Source organism: Lissotriton vulgaris, chromosome 7 (genome assembly GCF_964263255.1).
Source record: "Lissotriton vulgaris chromosome 7, aLisVul1.2, whole genome shotgun sequence".
In the NCBI taxonomy this organism is placed as follows: domain Eukaryota; kingdom Metazoa; phylum Chordata; class Amphibia; order Caudata; family Salamandridae; genus Lissotriton; species Lissotriton vulgaris.
In genome coordinates, this window is record NC_141695.1 from 1,608,493,990 (window position 1) to 1,608,514,612 (window position 20,623).

Genomic DNA, 20,623 nt, shown 5'->3' on the forward strand with positions numbered 1-20,623 from the left:
AGTGTATTCCTATTGCCTAATGTTTGAGACTTTGAAACTTTTTCAGGACTTTTTGCCTGGAGAACTGGCAGAAGACTTGGATCAACCTTCCATACCGTTTCGCTGTGGGTGCATCGCCAGTGGGCATTACTTTGCCATAGCTCCTGCAACATTTCCGCACAACATCGGAATCCATCGGGCTGCTTTAACTCCATTCTGTTGCTTTTTCAACACCACGTCAATAAGAACTCTATCTACACTAGAGCATGAAATCACAGACCTTTGCCTGCCTTCATTGATGACTGCATAAGACCCTGTCCTCCAGCAACCCATCGCTATTGAGCCCTGCTTTGGCCTTTGTCTTCTGCCTTCGACGCCACCAAACCTGTTGACAGTCATTGACATCCAGAACTGTTTCAATGAAGGTAGCTCCTGGCTAGGATGACTTAGTCCTTGTATCCACCAGGAGATCAAATATGGTCATCCTTTAATTTGATTTTGGCCTTGTTTAGCATGACCAGTTGCCTGTGGATTGTGCTTTTTGGCACTAAAATCCAATTCAATCTTTAAAATGTCATATCTCAGGTTCCTTCCCCTTATTGGAATTTTGTTGTTTTGGTATCATTTTGTTCATTACAATATTCTCTATGTTTATAAATTAGCATGATTTCTGAAACCTTTACAGGAAATAACAAGAATATTGAAATTACTTGTGATGGGCTGCCATCCACCCCAATTAATAACCCACTTTCTCACTGTGTGCAGTTATCAAAAGCATTAGCATCTACTTGTCACAAGAAAGTGAGGATAATATCTCAATCACCCAAAAGCATCTTAGCCCCATACCTCCTTAAAACTCTGTTGGGGTGGGATCACTGTTCCCTCCAATGCAAAATAGAGATCAAAGCACTATCATGTCTATGTCTAGCAAGGAAACAGTCTGCCTCCAAACCCAGGAGCTGGTTCATTTATATAATAGGAAACCTGCCAAAATGTATGCTATACTTTTTAAATGAAACATCACATAATCCCTTTGCAATGCCTTCTTCCTCACAGAGGCGTAGATATTGATGAACACTTTCTACGTGACCAAGTGGAATTATTGTGTGTGTGTGTTTGCGTACGCACATGTGCACGAGAGAGTGAGAAAGAGAGAAAGTGGTAGAGCGAGAGAATAAAATAAAGAAATGAATAGAGAACGAGATAGAGTTAAGGGAAAAGAAGAAAGATAAGAAGACACTGAAATGAAAGTGAGAATTTACAAGAATATATTCCACCTTCTGCTGTGTATCCATCAGTAGGTCTGGGGACTTGGTCTTTCTGAAACGACTCCCCTGTAGTGCATGCTATTCTAGTGCGTGATGTTTAAAGTGTGTTCTTTGCATCAAACTGCCCCTCGCCCATATTAATGTCCAGCAACTCAACGATCTTGAGTCGTGCGGCTCTCTCGCGGGGTTAATTAACCGTAGACGATAGCCCTCGGACATCCTTTAGAAAAAGCCATAAACACGATCATGCTGTAGTCGTTCCTTTTTTTTTTTACGCACAATCGTAATACGGAGTTATTCAGATGGATAACCTTTGACCCCCGAAGCAGCAATACTTCTACATGGTATCTCAAAAACGTGCTAACATGTCTTACAGGTACTTAATTAGTATTTCATTAGAACACATAATTAAAGATAAAACACGCCTGATATAAATCTTCAGTTTTCTGGAGGGGAGTATTCATTCCATTTGCAGACACTGTAATGGGCTAGCATACATCCTTTCCTGATGTAGCTGCACAACCCCAGATTTATTCAAACATAATCAATTGTGTATGTCCTTTGAGGGTTGAGATTGGTGGCATCCCGTTCTCCTACTCTTCCTTTAAACGTTTTATCAAATTGTCATTTGGCTGCTTTCCTGGTCTGTGTTACACTTTCAACGGATGCCAAGCGAATGTAGTTGGATTATTTCTTATTGAACTTGTGAGGCGAACGTGGGTTTTGAATCGGTCTGCGCTAGGACCGCCGCGGAGCCGCCGCCTTGGTGCCGCTGTCTGTGGTGCTGAAAAGGCTCTGCCCGAATAGCAGCGCTCATCGCACAGAAGACGCACAGCCGGCAGCCAGAGGGGAGAGCCAGCCATCCAGTACTTAAGCGTTTCCTCTGAACAGCCTAAAAGCCCCCTTTAAAAACAGCAAGCAGCTCAAGAAATGGTAAAGTAAAATGGGCAACCAGCGGCATTTTTAAATTACTTATTGGGTCATTTACTTGTAATGTGTAGTCACTGAACCGACGTTTGTTTTCCCTAATTGATTGGTATGCTTTGTGAGAGCTTGCTTTCTGAATGTGGTGTCTGTATACTCTCTTAATTTCCGGGTTAATTGCTAGTTCTTATTGTTTTGTGTCGTAGCCTGTTTTCAATAGACTTACATTTGAGGCTAATAACGGAAGTTGGGAAAACTAACAAAACATAACCAGGTAATTTTAATAAAGGGTTAAAGGGGTGAAACCTGGGCTGGTATTTATAGCTCGTAGCTTCACTGTCCCTAACTTTTGCTAAGTGTACCTGTATAGAGCATTTCTACCATTTGTAAGCCCCAAAACGCTTTAGGAGTCTGGGCACTAATTAAGATTAGCTTTACTATTAAACTGCATCTTCTCTAAACTGAGATTGGGAGCGGTCATTTGTGCTCGGTTTAGTCAAAAACTTGTGTTTATTGTCATTTTATGGGAATATCTGAAAAGTACCAGTACATTTATGAAAGTGTATTTTCTACCCCGAGCATGCATTGCAACTGTTACATGAATTACCAAATTTAGAGCGCACTCCTGTTTCAGAACATATGTATGGTTAATGGCGAAATACAACCGCTTAAGAGCTGGTATATGAACACAGTACTTTTTTTTTTGTTGCAGAAGGCACCTTGGTTGAAAGGTCTGAGCCGTGACTGATACATTAAAGTCAACAGTGTTTAGCATCAAAAAGAACTAAAATCATTTTTTTTTATAATTCCTTTGCATTAATTGCAGAAGGATTTAAAAGCAAAGTGGCAGAATTGACATTGGTCCATGTGTTACTGCTCTCCGTGCAGTGAGATTTTTAAAGGGGTCCGTCATTAAGAAGAACAGGTCCCGCAGGGTTTGGCGAGTTCTATGTAAGGTGAAAATATATTTTAGTGGACTAATGCATCTATTGTGAAGATTTCCTGATTGTGGCAGGTTTCAATTTCGAGGGGTCCACTTCACCTTTAAGCTTTTTGGCCTTATGAGGGCAATCAAATAAGCACCACTCAGCTGAATACATTATTAACACCAGTTATCAAAGGCTAGACACAAAAAAACGGTAGAGTCTGCTATATAATTATATTAACTATTACATGCGTAGTAATCACTAACAATCTTCAGCTATAGAGATTCCACAATGGTATTAAGTTATATGTATTTGGAATTTTGATCTTATTCACCCAAATGAGTGTGTTTCTCTGCCTTTCTCTTTCACAGAATTTTTGAACTTGCCAAAAAAGGAGTACATTCGCACAGTGTCAACTGTCACTAGCATCAGGAACCCTAGGCAGAGGAACCCGAAGACACCATGGACAACGAGACACTCGCTTCAGGGTTCTCATTTGTGAACATGACGTCAGGAAACGAAACATCAGAAAAAATGCCACAAAACGCACTAGAAGTGCAAGTCATAACCATTTTTCTAGTGCTTCTGATTTGTGGAATAGGCATTGCAGGGAACATAATGGTGGTGATGGTTGTGTTACGAACCAAGCATATGATGACCCCAACTAACTGCTACTTGGTCAGTTTGGCCATCGCGGACCTCATTGTCCTTCTTGCCGCTGGACTTCCAAACATCTCCGAGGTAGTTGCTTCATGGGTATATGGCTATGCCGGATGTCTGTGCATCACCTACCTGCAGTACCTTGGCATCAATATCTCAGCATGCTCCATCACAGCATTCACTGTTGAAAGGTATATTGCCATTTGCCACCCAATCAAAGCTCAGTTTATATGCACCGTCTCCAGGGCCAAGAAGATCATTGCTTTCGTGTGGATGTTCACCTCTATGTACTGCGTCATGTGGTTCTTTCTGGTGGACACCAAAGAGGTGACATTCTCAGATGGTGTTCAAGTCAACTGTGGTTACCGGGTTTCACGAAATCTATACACACCCATCTACTTTCTGGACTTTACAATCTTTTATGTCATACCCCTGGTCTTGGCCACTGTTTTGTATGGCTTAATAGCACGGATACTCTTCATGAATCCTTTGCCCTCAACACCACAGGATCCTGACAGGATGAGCTACAAGCACCAGGGCAAGCCCTACAGCTCAATTAATCTCCCTTCTAAAGGAAGCAAAAGCACAACTAGCTCAAGAAAGCAAGTAAGTGCCACTTCCTTTTTGATCATATCTGAAAAGAGTATTATCACCTCTGTCTATACATTGATGTACATGTTTAGTACTTTAACATATAACATTGTCCATTAGCTTGGACATCTCATCTCCTGGGCCTTAGCCCTGGTTGCATTGCTCTCAATACTCTCAATACTATTTTAGTATATTAAAAATGTAATATCTAACCTACTATTATAGATATAAAATAGGACCATCTTTCATTTGGGGGATCATCATTATTACTATTTGTGAAAGCCTCCTGAGTGAAAACTTTAATTGTGATTCTCTGGAAATGGCCCAACACTTTTTATCAAGATAGACAATGTCACATTTGGAGGAGCACATGGGCATTTTGAATAAAGACATAAAGTAATCAGTGAAAACCATACTAGGGAATTATTTTCTGAAAATCATTTGACTATTGACTGATCTTTAAATATGTTTTCTGACCCCATCGTTGCTTCCAGTTACATCACTTACATCACTTAAAAAACTAGCATCCTAGCACAACAATCATATGCTAAACAGGGTTTGATTTTTGTCTAAAATAGAGCCGGACACCCTAATAATAAAGTGGCCCACATTTGCGGATGAGGCCTTTTCAAAAAACACTGCCTCAGTGTTTTTAACAGTAATGGAAAAAGGGGGGGGGGGGTCCCTTCAAAAAAAGCATGTTTTCTTAACTTCACTGAGCTGAAGAAAAATGCCAATGTTGCCAGGACTAATTATGCACAGATTAGTGGAGAACCACACCTGAATATATGTAAGGCCACTTCTTCTCAGGTGCCCCTGCTCAATATGTATTTCTTAATGGGTTTGCCCAGCAAGAGACAGAGAATGAGACCTTTGCTTGGTGAAAGGGATGTACTAGTGTCTCATCTGCCTCATGAAAGGTTGCTCAGGCCACCATTGGGCCAATGGCGGCATCTGAACAGCACAGACACAGCCCAAATTGGCCACCCACCCCACCAAAAGTGGGCCACAGCTGCATCTGCGATACTGGCCCATTGCCCATTGCCTGCGTGCCCGCCTTACCAATCCAACCCTGATGCTAAACAATTTAGTACAATGACACTGCTCTCAAGATAGAAGTGGAAATTCCACAAAAAGAAACGGATGAGAAGTACATGAAGTGACTTTGTTTGTTATCAAGGCCACAATTATTAATAGGTCTTTTTTGTGGCCAGCTGAAACTTTGGTAAACTGTACAGAATACGTGGTATGGCTCCTAAAAGTGCCTACAAGTAAATTGACATAGTGAAGTATCATGGGTTTATAGAGTACAGAATGTGTATGTATACTTAATTTCTAGAAAACAGAAGACACTGGCTGATTAGCTGGCATAGATATGTACCCAAAGTAAGTATTCTTTTTATCCTCTGGTTTCAAACATAATTCAGAGAAGTGATGTTAAAACTAAGGAATGTTTTAATACACCACTTAATGTTTATATGTGTTGGACAGTTATTTATTAACAAAAAAAATAATCTATTGGGTCTGAATGCACATAGGTTGTACATATAAATGCAGAGGTCAATAACTGATATTTTTCACAGAAGGATTCCGAGGGACATTAAATAGACAAAGAGAGTAAAACTTTTTACCCATCTATATTTTCATGATATGTCTGTCCTTTAAAATAATATGCCTGTGCTTTCAACTGCTCTACATGAGAAGAGGGGTAATGGGGGAGCCATGCATAACATGGCATCTACAACTTATCCCAAATGTTAAAAAAAACATACCTGCCCCCTTCCATTAACCAACCAACCCCTGTCCCTTCCCTCCCTCACCCAAATTGAATGTTACTGTTTACAAAAAAAACAATGAGCAGTTAGAATGAGAAAGCAAACCAAGCACCTACGAGGGCAAGAATACTCAAAGTGCATGGAAAAGTGCAGTGGAAAAAGTATTGAGCTAGGAGTTACCTATTTTTGCTGAAGAAGAATAGGGGATGCCTGGTTAACCCTTATCCGAAATGGAGGAGGTGGACAAGCAGGCATTACCTCGGCAGTCCACTGTGAGGCACAGACAGGTTAATGACTCTCTCATGAAGAGTTATATTTGAATAAGGCTAGAACACGGGCAAGAGCTAAGCATCCTTGTTTGTTATTTATGTCCTGTGAGTAAAATCTCCTTCATCCTGAGCCTGAAATCACAAGAACACTAATGATGCCACAGACTAACAGAAGCTTTTTGTAGAGCCTGTCTTCTGACATTGAATTGCCAGGATGTTTTGGTAAGCAAGTGCCTACAAAAGGCTGCCCAGGAATATTACTAGACAAAAAGAGTGTAAAAATGAAAGACAGCCCTTGTTCTTGATTGATTTGCCAAGACAATTTGAAGTAATAATGCTTAACTGAGACACCATGAATCCCACTGACAGGCTGGAGATGCCTTTTGAGAGAATGAGATGGACATTGTTGGTGCTCCAGATCTTTAGATCACCAATGAAAACAGGTAAATTATTTAGGACACAGACCATGCCACCTAGTACTCCAGGGTTTCGAGCCACAGAAGTATTGATGTACAACTGGCTGCAAATGTCTTTATTGACATTTATGTTGGGTGGTGTTCCTCTCACAAACAATCAGTGAAAGTGGGACCAAGTTCAGTCAGGCTACACAAAAAGTATGTGTGATGAGTAAAGGTTGCCCAAAGATTTCCATCCGCCGGTCAAAATGAGTTGTTAAGAGATTCAACAAGACCTGAAATGTGTTATTGATGCTATGGAAGGGGCATCAGTGGTGTCCCACAGAACCCTTTTGTCTTTAGTTCCTTTGCAGTCTTACTTGGTCACCTTGTGAAAGGTCCTCAGGGTCGGGCCAGAGACAGTTGCAAAAACAATCCTAGAAGGTAGGATTGTACATACTGGACAATATGTAGTGTGATAATTAGATCTAAGAAGTTGAGGCTAATGTTTGACTTAGAAGCAAATGCAGAAGGCTATTGCCAGTGGCGAGTGAAGGAGAGTTTGATCATTGCTAGTGATTCACCCAAACTCAAGCCTGTTCTTGATTGAAAGGGTCTGGTCTAAACATCTCCAAACTTTAGATTGCATTTGCATGGTAGAAATAAACAATGAAACAATACAGAATTGAATTGTTAGGAGGAACTGCCCAATCTGATGAAAGTAGATGATTTTGTGAGTATTTTCCTGACCTTAAACAGGAGGCAACCATCTCGAGTTATCATGCTAGGATATAGAGCAGCAAAACAATGTTTGACAATAGCACTTGCGCAGGTACAACAGTGGGTTCAGGAAGCTCAGATTACCCCATGGAAATAAACTGGCTTTGGATTAGTATTCAGTATACTGTTCTTAATTCCTTTACGCTATGATCTTATTGCCTGATGGCCTTCACATCCTCAACTAAACATCGCTTTAGCTGTTCTTCCCCTCCAATGTCCTTTGGAACACTTTAACTGCCTGTGAATATTACAAGTGTTTTTTTCCGTTGTGAAAATTTGCCATTCAATGAATTTAGCCCAACTCTATCTTGGTGAGGGGTCAATAGCACTTGCAGAATACTGTTCAGGGAGAGTTTTCACCCCATTCCTGTCGATGCAATTTCTATATGATTTGCCCTTGGTGTAAAGAGGTAACCCCCCCCCTCACTTATCCCTGAAAACAGATTAATACTCTTTTTCAAGCAGATGGTGTGGTGCTTCAATGCCAGACTGCAATTGGTCTGCTGCTGCAGGTGTGCACTATGAATTACACTTTTCGCCAACAATCTCATCAGTAATGAGAGAACAAACCAAGTTTTCAGTGGTTGATATTTGTGTGTATGTCTTTTTGTATTCCTCTCTCTGGTTGAATTTACACTTTGATTATGATGAGAACAGGACTGTCACTACAATCTATGGTTTGAAATGCTTTAGTGAGGTACACGGAGGGCTGTCATTGATCAACATATTGTGAGCTTAGAGACAATTCTTCCACAGTTTTATATAATACTCTGGCATGGACTTTACAGTCAGACAAAAACCTGGGACTGCCTTGAAGGAAGATGCCAGAAGGCTGTGCTTCGTCAGGCACAGTTATCACCAATCCAAGCTTTGCATCTGAACATACCCTTTGCAGTTTTTGAGCTTAAGCTTAAGCAGCCACAATTATATTTTTGGAAAGTCTTGATAAGGAAGTATTGCAATTGGGAGCAAGACACATTTTAAGTGAGATGTTAGAGAGAGAATAGAGTTGCTTCTGGCCTTTGAGACCCAAGCTTGTAAGTATATAATCAACTTACTGATAATAGGGTCTCTCGAAGTAAAGCTGATTTGAAAAGGTATATCCATTTGTGCTCTTTTAAAGAAAAGAAAAGCTCATGAGGGTTGAAACTAGCTCGTCTCTACATATAGAAAAAAGAACTGACATGCCAGCCTATTTGAGTGTAGCTATTGGTGGTCAAATGTGGCCAACGGAGATACCCATTCAGGCTTGTTTTTCATGAAATGCAGGCAAGGAAATAAAATGAGATTTGGTAGGACATGATGTGCAATTGTTGTTTGACTATGCCTGAGACAGTATTTCATGCACTATTATTCTGTCAAGTACCTCAAAGGCCAAGGTCGATATTCTAATGTTGATATTTCTGGATAAGCAAATTAGGCTAGGATCTGACACACTTGAACTACCCTTTATAATGGAGGCAGCAGAAAGTTGTTTTGGCTTTTTTCCAGTTACAGTCTATCGTAACATCTTACTGAATATGATTCAGCTTATTCTAATGATGTAAGGGACACCTTGTTTCAACACATGACTAACAGTAGCACCACTGAGAGATAAAGCTGCAATTAACACATTTGAGATTTTCAGTCTCACTTGGGAATTTTTGTAGCTATTAAGGCTGTTAAAATTTCTAACACCTTTGTATTATATTATTACTTCGTTTGATTGAAAAATTCAGGAACTGGGTCCTCGCGAATTTATTTATTTCCCTATTTAAGGAGAACATTGTATTAAATACTTTGAGGAGATTTTAAACAATGAATCTGTGTTATATATTTTGTGTGGATTTTCAAGTTTTAATAGGCATATTTAAATGATAAACATAAAACATACAGCGAATCAAATTTGCTCTTCAAGCTAATTGCTGTCTAATTAATAGTCAACTTTTAAGAGTTATTTCTTTCTTCCTCAGCTTATTTTTTCAGAGATTTCAAGGCCGACCTGAATATCCTTACACTTTACTTCTGAAGTAGGATGTTATGACTAACCTCTGGTTGGAAGGTATATTTGACAGATATTGTCATGGGAAATTGGGCTGTTTATTTGGTTTAGGCAATCAAAACAATAGATTTTAAAGTATACAAATTGTTCAAGTATATATCCACTGAGGAGTTAAAGATTCGCTGGAAATTCCACAGGACAGTTGTTAATCCTGCCCAGCCCTCTCATTCTGTTTTCATAAATGACCCAGTAGAGTCAATAAGTACAGCCCGAAACAGTTTGCAAAACTCCTCTTCCACTTTAATCAAACATTTTTCCACACTGAGACACTGAAATGAGCATTTGAATTAGCCTCTTTTCATTTTTGATTTCCAGAATATATACTGCTGAGTCTCTCTAAACTGGTAAGCAATAAACCCATGCTTTGGCAATGTATAGTTCCTGAGTTATGACTCAAACAATTATTTTGGTGACCACAGTATACTAATAACCCATTTAAGACTTTTTAAAGACATCTTTATTCGCAATATACCAAGAAAAAAACATGATAAACAATACATGCACAACTAGTAAGAGCAGTAGAACAATTCAGAATTGAAGTTGTTCATTCCACAATCATAGCAAATGCAGAGAGAGAAAACACGGTTGATTACATGGGGCAAGGCACCCCAGGCACACATCTGCATATGTAGACAGTATCATTAGGATGATAATATGAAAAGCCCCCTTCTGCCTTCATCATGGCAGCCTGCTTGCCCCAGTCTTGTAAAATATCTACTAGTTTATCACCTGTCCTAACCCTGGCATTGTTAATCTCCTTCATACTCAACTTCATTTGAAAGTTTTGACCTCACAGATTATAGATGGGCTAGAGCTCCATAGGTATTGTATAAGTGTCTTCTGGTGAGACGAACAATTGAAACCAAATGCACAGAAAAGAGGAGGTGGCTGAGTGTCAATTGCGCTAGGTGTGACAATATGTAAAATTTTACAATCTTGTTGACAGCTCAAAGGATAAGGTTATTGTCACCCCCCAATAACCAAATTGGGTAATGCAAACACAAAACCACATTCAGAAACACAAAGAGATTTTATCCTGAGCTTAGATAAGCACATCAATGAGCAAATTCCAGAAATTGTGTTATCTTCATAACTTCTTTTTATTAAAGATGTTTTTCTTAAAAAAAACACACTAGCCGTTGACAACACGTGTTTCGTCTTGGTATATATAACCATAGACTTCTTCAGGGCTATAGCTAGGAAACGTTAAAGTTTCACACAATACTGTCCATCAGTCATGAGAGCAATAAGATAAAATTTAGTTCTTGGTGCGTTCTTCATTCAGTATACATCTTAAGTTTTCAATTTCTCTGTATCTGGCCCCCAATATCCAAAGTGAGTACTAGTCGGATAGTAGATCGTAATCAGTCTGTGGCGTGATTACGATCTACTATCCGACTAGTACTCACTTTGGATATTGGGGGCCAGATACAGAGAAATTGAAAACTTAAGATGTATACTGATTGAAGAACGCAAGAAGAACTAAATTTTATCTTATTGTTCTCATGACTGATGGAGAGTATTGTGTGATACTTTAACGTTTCCTAGCTATAGCCCTGAAGAAGTCTATGATTATATACACCAAGACGAAACACGTGTTGGCGACGGCTAGAGTGTTTTTCTTTAAGAAAAACATCTTTAATAAAAGAAGATATGAAGATTACACAATTTCTGGAATTTGCTCATTTATGTGCTTATCTAAGCTCAGGATAAAATCTCTTTGTTTTTTAATTGAAACCAAATGTCTATATTGTATATTCTCCCTTTTGGGTCATGGGTGCAATTAACATGGAGGATGTAATTAAATTGCCTCCAGCTATCATTTGTTTCCAATATGCTGTCTCAGTTAAGCATGGCCAAATCATAAGTAGAAAATCAGGTCCTTGAGCTGGAAATCTTGGGCAACTAGATTTATTACTCAGACAAACTCATGTCCTGATTCACAAACTGTACATTTGAGTAGGTTTACTAATCGTTGGTAATTACAAACTACACTTTTAAAGTTACTTACAATATTGTATAAACTTACACTTTTGTAGTAAGGCAAATACTATGCATGACCAACCACTGATAAGGCAACACCTTCCATTAATAATAACAGAGGTAGGGACATAAAACCTCATGGGAAGTAATGTAACATTAAATGAAATTATTTAAAATTGTTACAAATAAAAATAAATATATATTATTGTTAAAAATAGAAAATATCTAATAATTCATTATTCATTATTTAATGAGCGATTTAGAGTTTAAAAAATAATGTAACTATTTATTTGAGTTTTATTTAAAGTCGCTACCTCCACTATTTTCCATGAGAGAGTGCTGCAATACCAGTGGTTGGCAATTTGTAGTGAGGAACTTACTGCAAAAGTAGTACATTTTCTCAAAAGTGTAAACTTACTCAAAAGTATAACTTTACCTCTGTGAATCAGGCCCTGTGTGTTGAGTGAAGGTACAAGAAAGACTACGTAAAAAATAATTTAAATGAACTGGAATTGGGCCTAGTTTATTTCCCTTTTATTATAAGCAAGAGCCATATTTCACTCAGAATCAGTAAGCTGGCCCCATATCCCTCTCCCACTTGTATGGCAACATCCCTACACAATGCAGGACATAAAGTAAATATCAGTCTGCCATCTCCTGTCAGCAGATCTAGTTTTGGTGGGGAGCCCTCCTAGGTAATTTGAATTGCCTTCAGCAGTGTAGCATACACTAGGAACTTACTTGTCTATACTCCAAATCGATGTCTAGCTATTTCCATATAAAAAAACTCCCATCATGTGACATATACCACCAATCCAGCCTGAAGCCTTAGACTCTGCCCACAGCCTGCGAAAACGTAATAGATCCCATTTGAAAACTGACTCTATTCATCGCCCTTATCAAAACCAAATCTAGATCAAATTCGGCAACTCAACTTAATAGGACAGTGTGTGGTAATGCTTGCCTGGTGGCAATAAATAGGTGCCTTAAAGTAGTGTTGTCATGACAAGCAGCCTATAAATGTCTCTGTTGTTTGGGTGAGACAGGTGGCCACATCACCGTGTGTTGCTGTTGAAAGTCTAAGTAGTAGCACTATTGTTAGCATTGCCTAATATCAGCCCTGTCAACAAATACATAACACCTTGAAAAGCGTAAGGACACCAGGAAAGCACTACCATTCTTCTTAGTGCTACATGCTACATGAATGAAAATTGCAAAATTGTCCTAAAGGAGATTGAGCGATTTATACCATCCAGGAATTCACTGATGTTCAGGACTACATTATCCTTATGATCAAGAGCGCAGGTGTTTCAATTTCTTAGGCTGTCAAATCTGGGCTAGATCTAGAAACTTGCTTGAATTGTTGTGAGTCTAAGCTTCAAGAGAGAATATAAGTAGTCAATATTAGTGGTGTTCAGTTCAGCACTCTTGTATGCTGATGATCTTGCCCTCCTCGGCCTTAAGAGAGTTGGGCTGCAACAACTGGTAAATAAATTATACAGTTACACCACCATGAACTACTTGGAGGTAAATTTAAAGAAAACCCAAGTGGTCATACTTGGCAGGAATCGCGGTCATACAACAACTCTGAACCATACAACAACTCTGAACCATCAGTAGGAAAATAATATAAATACCTGGGGATTAACGGTGACTCTAGGGGCACTTTTGTCAAGCATTATAGTGACTTCACCATAAAGTTAACCTTTATGAACTACCCAAAAAGTTGACAGATCCAAGCCTATCTACAATGTTGGAAGTTATGCGAGCTAAAATAGGCCCCACTTTGTCATATGGCTTTGAAATTTCCCTAGATAAACTCATCTCTACACTAAACCAACATGTGACTAAGATCTATAAAAATGTTCTTCATCTGCCAAAAGCTGCATCTGCATCTCAGATCCAATTAGAGCTAGGCCTTCTAAAATTTGAAATGCTAAGTGCGGGTGCTTATTCTAAATTGTGCCACAAGTTAAGGCAGGCCAGAGCTGGTTCTCTCGAGTCCCTACTATAGTTATACATCAGCTCCAGCAATCTTGGTGGGCCATACAGTTGGTTCTTTTATGAGTGTTTGCAGCAGTTATCAGCACGTGACCTTTGGAACCTTAACCCAAGTAACGCAAGTTTCAAAATAAGTATTAAGAAGAGCACCCAATTGTGTTCCTACTCTTCTGACAATGTGACCCTTGCCAAATGCAAGAATGCATGCGCAGTAATCAACTCTTATAAGTTGGCCTTCTTACATCATATATAGCTTGTACATACCCATTGTATATATTACAGAGATTCTTGGCACTAAGACAGGGTGAGTGGCATTTTTTTAAACATCTACTCTTTTGGCATCATCCATCAGACAAGTTTGTGTGCAGGGGTTGCATGAAATCATTGAGTCTTAATGTTGTAAGTCTCTGCCCAGCATTGATGACCCTGCGTAGATCAAAACTGAGACCTGAGTGGAATATATTAGGAGTCTGGTCTTGCAGGCAGGGTAATATTGCAGCATTGTACCCAGGGTACACAGCTCTAAACATCTACTTCACACTCTTCGTCCATCTTGTAATTCGTAAGTTCAATCAGAAATCTCAGGTACTGTGTCAAAACTAGGAAACAAACACAGGTGGACATAACAATGGTACATTCTTGAAGCTGCTTGCTAGTAAAACTGGTGTAGCCTGGCCCAGCCTCACAAAATCGAACTTGAATCTATCCTTTATACTAGAAGTCTGTGCCCCCGATAACAGCAGAATCTTGTCAGAGGGCCCATGACATTTTACGTTGTGTGGCTAAGGAAAAGATGTGACACCAATGATTTGCTTTTGACTGAATTTTCTGAATTTTACACTAAATTTGAGGGCCTTAAAACAGATCAAGTTAAATACGACTTAGAGAACCCATTCAACAAACCACGGCTGAATTGTCGGATGACACACGCCTAAGCCCGACAGTTGTTTAACACTCTTTGATTTCTCACTGGCCCACTAACGTACTTCCCAAATGTACTATGTTGCACTTTTTCCAGTTTGGTGGGCTACCTGTTGTTTTTAGAAGGGACCATTACCTTTATTAACTGTATTTATTGATACTATGCCACCTTGTGTTTACACTTTACACTTAAGTGAAAGTCCCCCTGTTCTAGAAGAGAAGTTGCATTCAATAATGTTACTGTCTTACTTTTATTAAGAATAATGCGGGCAGTTGAGTAAAAAATGTTTGAATAATGTTTTAGGATTTGTCTCTTGTATACGGATTGTAATAATTTAATTAAGTAAACAATAAAGTACCTTGGTAAGTAGTTTAGCCTAGTTCATTTGGATGCCCAAAAAGTCTCCATATTTGTCCAGTCGTATGTGGGACAGCCCTATCAGGGTTCCTCATGCATACAAGTGTGTTACCTGCACCATATGAATAATATCTTAATAAAGTGAAAAGACATCTTCCAATTTATTATGTTGGCCACTGGCTTCCTGGCCAAGGCAAGTAGAAATGATGATGGAGGGCAAACCTATTGGATGCCCCCAACCAATTCTGATCCTTAGATATCAATCTCCGAGTACTCATCCCTACTTTTGACAGCAAATAGTGTACTTTTATAGCACTCTTGAAATGTGGATCAAACTTTAATATCTCCAGCACTCGAAGTAAGAACTCCCAATGGACAGTATAAAAAGCTGTTTTAATGTCCAGGAAAGCAACCACATAGTATCCCTCACTCATCCCACTGAAGAATTTCTAAAGAGCCAAATCGTGCAGGTTCATTATTGTGCTCCTGTGGTGAAAAAAACAGATTGGTCATGACCAACCACACTCATGACACTCTCCACAATTGGTTTAACAACAATTATTAAATTTATACTTTTCATAAACAACAACCTTTTCAACTTGAAATCATTGGAGTCAGGATTTGGGACCATAATTTTGATGGCCTCGCTCATCAAGTCAATTAGGTGATCAGCCTCAAAGGCCTTTACCCAGAGTTCGAGGAGCCGGTCCAAGAGACGATCAGGACACTTTGATAGAATTAAATTGAGAGCCCATAGGTGTCTTGAGGTTTTCAACCCCTGAATACCCTCAAGTTTATCCCACAGTTCTTTCCTCTTGAGAGACATCTCCAAATCATCCTTTAATTCTAGCAACAATTTTGATGGGTCAACCTGGTCTACATTCTGCAACAACCATTGTGAGTATTGCATCTGTATTGGTTTGGTTTTATTTTTGTTTTGTATTTCTTTTTATATGTTAAGCTCAATAGCCAGTACTATTTAATATGTGGTGAGTGACATTCCTTCCAGTGGCTCCAGCCAGTCTTTGAAATAACCATAAGAGTGTAGTAATGGACTTTTCCTACTTGAAATAGCATTTCCCCCGGACACATGCATATTCAAAGAAAACTGAATGCCACATCATAAATCTTCTTAACCAGATGAAATTTCTTTCCACAAGTTTGGAAATGAAGGTATTCTATCTCATTAATGGTTATATGCTAATATCTTGGTTCCATCATTGCCTGGGTTCAATTGAAGTCTAGGCTCATTTATGCAGTCTGAAAATGTACGAGTCTCCCTGTACACCCCTCCTGTATTTCTTTCCTTAATAAAAGCTCAGAATAATATGGTGTAGTGCGACTTGACTTCTGTGCTAGTCCCTGGCTTCTCACTGTGCCCCCAATTATCAGTAAAGTGTCCAATAAAGCTCTGAAAGACAAATATAACAGAATCATAAGTCCTTTTCTTCAGTTCAGCTCCTTTATTGATGAATATATGTTTCAAACTAAAGTTCATACACATTGATTTCCAATTTTGACCTTATTAACATTCCATTACAATTTACACAGTCAACACATAGTTTGTGGGAAAAGTTATTTTTGGGGCCACAGTTTTAATGTTTGCTTAAAATAATGTCACATTGTAAAAAATAATGTCCTTTCCTCAAATTATCAATGATTTAAATAGTAATCCACTCACTGAAATAGAATTGAAGCACATCTGTTTAGACAGTTGCTACCAATATAAATTCCTCTTTGGTAATATCAATTGATTAGGTTGTTGCAATGCAAGGTAAGGGCAAAATTAAAAGGAATCCCATGATAAATGGATCTCCTATGTAGTTCAGCATTACAAGCTGAATATGCAGCAAAATTGAATTATAGAAGCCACATGCAAGAGACTCTGAATCTGTGGATAGCATGGACCACTGATGTTTAATTGACTTTCATGCCCCTCACCCAAATGTTCATGAACATTTTTAATTGGTTTTGCATCTCAGGGTATCCACTGCTCATCCTCTACTTAATAAATCATCACTCAAGTGAAGACCAATCCTCTGAGGATTAAAACAACAATTACCGTATTTTCTGGCATATAAGACGACTGGGCGAATAAGACGGCCCCCTACTTTTCCTTTTAAAATATAGGGTTTGGGCTATATTCGCTTGCTTATAAAATGACCCCGGCGTATAAGACCACCGCCAACTTTTGAAAAGATTTTCAAGGGTTAAAAAGTCGTCTTATACGCCAGAAAATATGGTAGAAAGTGGGATTCAATTCTGCTGGCCTCTGATGACCACTTCAAGAAACAGGATGCATTGTATAGGGGAGTGTGATATCACTCCTCCAGCGAGAAACGTTCAGAATGTATTATCAACAGTCTGAAATATCACCCTAGTGCATCTGGTAATTGAAATCTGACTTTTCTCATTATAATGTTGCTTTTTTCACCTGGTTTGGAAGGATCCTAAAAGTGAAAGTGCATCACACTCGGTAAATCTGTTTTACCCCTGCATGGACAAAACAGCATGAGAGTATCAACTAAAACCACCATAATATAAGTGTAGGTTTCTATAAAGTGTGATCTGAGCTACAAAGGTAATTCTTTGTAAAGATAAGAAAAAAACCTCAAACTACTGGGGTAAAGAGTTGGCTAGGAAATGTTTCAATTACAAAAAAAAAAATAAACTATGAATAAAGGAACCACAACTACTCGAATCCTTTGGTCTCATCTTTGATGACTCTTATTTGACAAACAATGTGAGATACTGTATTTGTGTCTGATGCCCTCCACTATCCTGTAAAATGTAATCTGTGTAAATCAGTGATCTTCTGGAGCCACTGGAAGGGCAGCTCACTTTGTTAAGATATTTTCTCAGTGGTTAGGAAATATCCATCTGTCAGGATCTCCTCATCATAGGGTTATGAGATAAGCTCCTCTAATGGGAACTAAAGTGCTCAAAATATTAGTATTAAATGAGTGCTTAAATATTGGGGTGGGTGTATCTTGTATAATTCTGGGCAGCGTAACTCCTCAAAATATCCAGAATTATACAAAATTATGCACAATTACACGCAAAGTATCTTACCCTGAAAAAATTACCTGAGAGGTCCATTTAGGTAAAAATGTAACTCAAAAATGTAATTTCAAGTTGATTTCTACTGCTTGCATTCAAAACAGTACTGCTCACACTCAGATTTGTAGTTTTGCATTCAAAAGTTACCCAATCTCTCTGCTTGTGTAAAAAAATCTACCTGAAAACTTTGTTGACCACCAACAATATAGGAACTGCCACTTGCATTCAAAATAATGCCATTCACATTCAAATTTTTGTTTCACACTCAAAAATTACCCGAACTGTCAGCTCCGGTACAAATCTACCTGAAATGCCACTTGTATTAAAAAATCACTCAAATTATACATCTCATGTTAACATTTCTTCCCAAAATTACAAAATGTGGAGGAATGGGGTAGCCTCTGTGAAATTACTTAAATCACTCCAATTACTCTAGCGTAATTAAAATTGAAACGGGGCCTTCTCAAAAGACTGAAAAATAAACATGATGCTGTGATAAGATTAACTTTAATCACCAAAATACTGTCATAGTACATAGCCAATGATAATATTTGAGGCTCCAGTTTGCACGAGCGTGGTGTAAGTTGGGAATATCGAGTATAAAATATTGAATTGTCAAAAAATCATGACCAGAATATAGTGGGACAAAATATTGAAAGGTACGTTTGTATACATTTTCGTTACTTAACCCCACATAAACTTACTTTGGTGATATTTAATCTTCAAGACTTGTAGATGTGGTATTAAAAAGAGTAAATACTTGCCTCCATCTGTGCACTTACCTGTTCCATGTTTTGTCTCATGATATTATGGTTAAGATATTGTGAGCATTCCATATTTTGTCCTCTCTATTTTCTACCACAGTCTGCGAGTGTTGCCCAGAGGCGGCTCCGCCGAAATGGCAAAGGAGCATCCCCCCATATGCCTGGCTCAGAGCAAGTAAATGAAAAATAAAACGATGTTCTGGCATCGTTTTGTTCTTCATTTGAAGCCAGCTTGTGCAGGGAGGCCGGTACGCAGCACAAGGAGTGCACAAGGAGTGCATTCCCTAAGTGCGCATATGTGTTTGGCCGGCCGTCTCAGGCCCAGCAAAACACACACGAACACTTAAGTTTCTCCAGCCCGGCTGCATTGTACAGTTTGGCTGGAGAAACCACCAGACACTTCCTAACCGGAGGGAAGCATCTTTTCAGCCCACTCAGGCCAATCCCCGCTCTGCTCTCCTAGCATGAGAGTAGCACTAGGATTGGATGAGTTCTGTGATGTTGTTGTCCCAGTGTCTGCTGGAACAAGGAAGCACGACAGCCAGCAAATTACTGAAAGTTGTTTAATTTTTTTTAAATATTCTAACAATCCCCCCAGCATCCCCCTCCCACTCTTCCCCTCCTGCGTTCCCTACTCCCGCCCTTTGTTTTTGGTGGCCACTGCCCCATCTCCAGTACTTGTGCGCAAAAAAAGACGGTTTTGCAGCTGAGGGTCCCCTGAAACTCATTTTTGGAGAGATGTACTTATTTTGTTCCTAATCAGTCTTAGGCCCTTAACAGAAGAGAGAAAACACACACAGGGGGAAATATGTAGGAAGAGAAAGAAGCAAAAACAAGGACAAATGGAGAATAGAAATGGTTGTCCCTCATTTGTGCTGTAGTACTAGTCACATAAAGTGAATCAGATGTACTGTGGAAGAATTGCGTGTATCTGAATGGCATAACTTAAAGCTAACACTAAAATAGAAATGTCTCTAACAATGCCAGAGCTCTGTGAAAGAAGGCTCTTTATTTCTAGAAATAATTACTTCTCACTAACCGGAAATAAATGTAGAACCTTTTCCTCAGATAGCTTTTTAGCATAAATGTTCTTCTTTAGCGGCCCTTCCTAAAATATATTTTAATTTAAAGGTTATCCACTTCATTATAGGTTGTTAAATTATAATGATGTGAAAAAGAAAGCTACACGGAGGGTTACCATAGAACTGCACAGAACCATCCTGCCCTTTTTATCATTATCCTTATTTCAGGTCATTATTTTACAGGTGATGCAGCCACAATGAAACAAATCATAAAGTATGTTAACTGCACCGACATGAATTAAAACAATGATGAAACAAGGTTAGCTTGCTGATATTTTTCAGAAATTGGTCTTCCATTAGTTTTCCTTTAATAAAATGAATCTCCAGTCTGAACGACAGTATGTATTGTAGGGCAAAATCATATTTAAAAATACAACTGGTCTTACAAGTGTACGCAAGTATGTGTCATCCAAGAATGATTTGGCGTTTGTATACACTTCATAAAAATACTAGAGTATCCTCGTAAAGAACACTATAGAGTACAAATAATTCACTTTGATAACTTTATTTTGGTCAAAGACCATAAAAGTGCAATAAAATATGTACAAGCACAGTATTAAAATATAAATACATCGAGTTAAAAAGTTATTAAACAATGGATATCAAAGGAATAATTAAGAGTAGAAGCAGTACAAATAATCATTCAGTTGCCCTGCTTTACTACTTAGAAAGTTTAATTGATTTGATCACCCCTTTTCAGATGTTGCTTTTCAAGAAAATGAATTTGAATACGAATGACCTCGATGGGTCGCCTTTCCTCTTCAGTACAAACACCCAATTAATCTTTCATGTTGAGGAGATCAGCCTGGGATTTCTGAATTTACTGGACAGTAATTTTGCCTGGGG

The 20,623-nt window shown here is 38.7% G+C and overlaps 1 protein-coding gene across 1 annotated transcript in view; it reads left to right on the forward strand.

Annotated features, from left to right (window-relative positions):
* Positions 1–2,092: 2,092 nt before the first annotated feature.
* The window catches only part of LOC147706089 (thyrotropin-releasing hormone receptor-like), a 332,690-nt gene continuing 314,159 nt past the window's right edge, over positions 2,093–20,623 (forward strand). The window contains exons 1-2 of the mRNA XM_086929026.1: positions 2,093–2,180; positions 3,469–4,363. Of these exons, the coding sequence (XP_086785152.1) occupies positions 3,560–4,363 (804 nt within the window). The 5' untranslated portion in view covers positions 2,093–2,180; positions 3,469–3,559. The remainder of the gene's footprint in view (positions 2,181–3,468; positions 4,364–20,623) is intronic.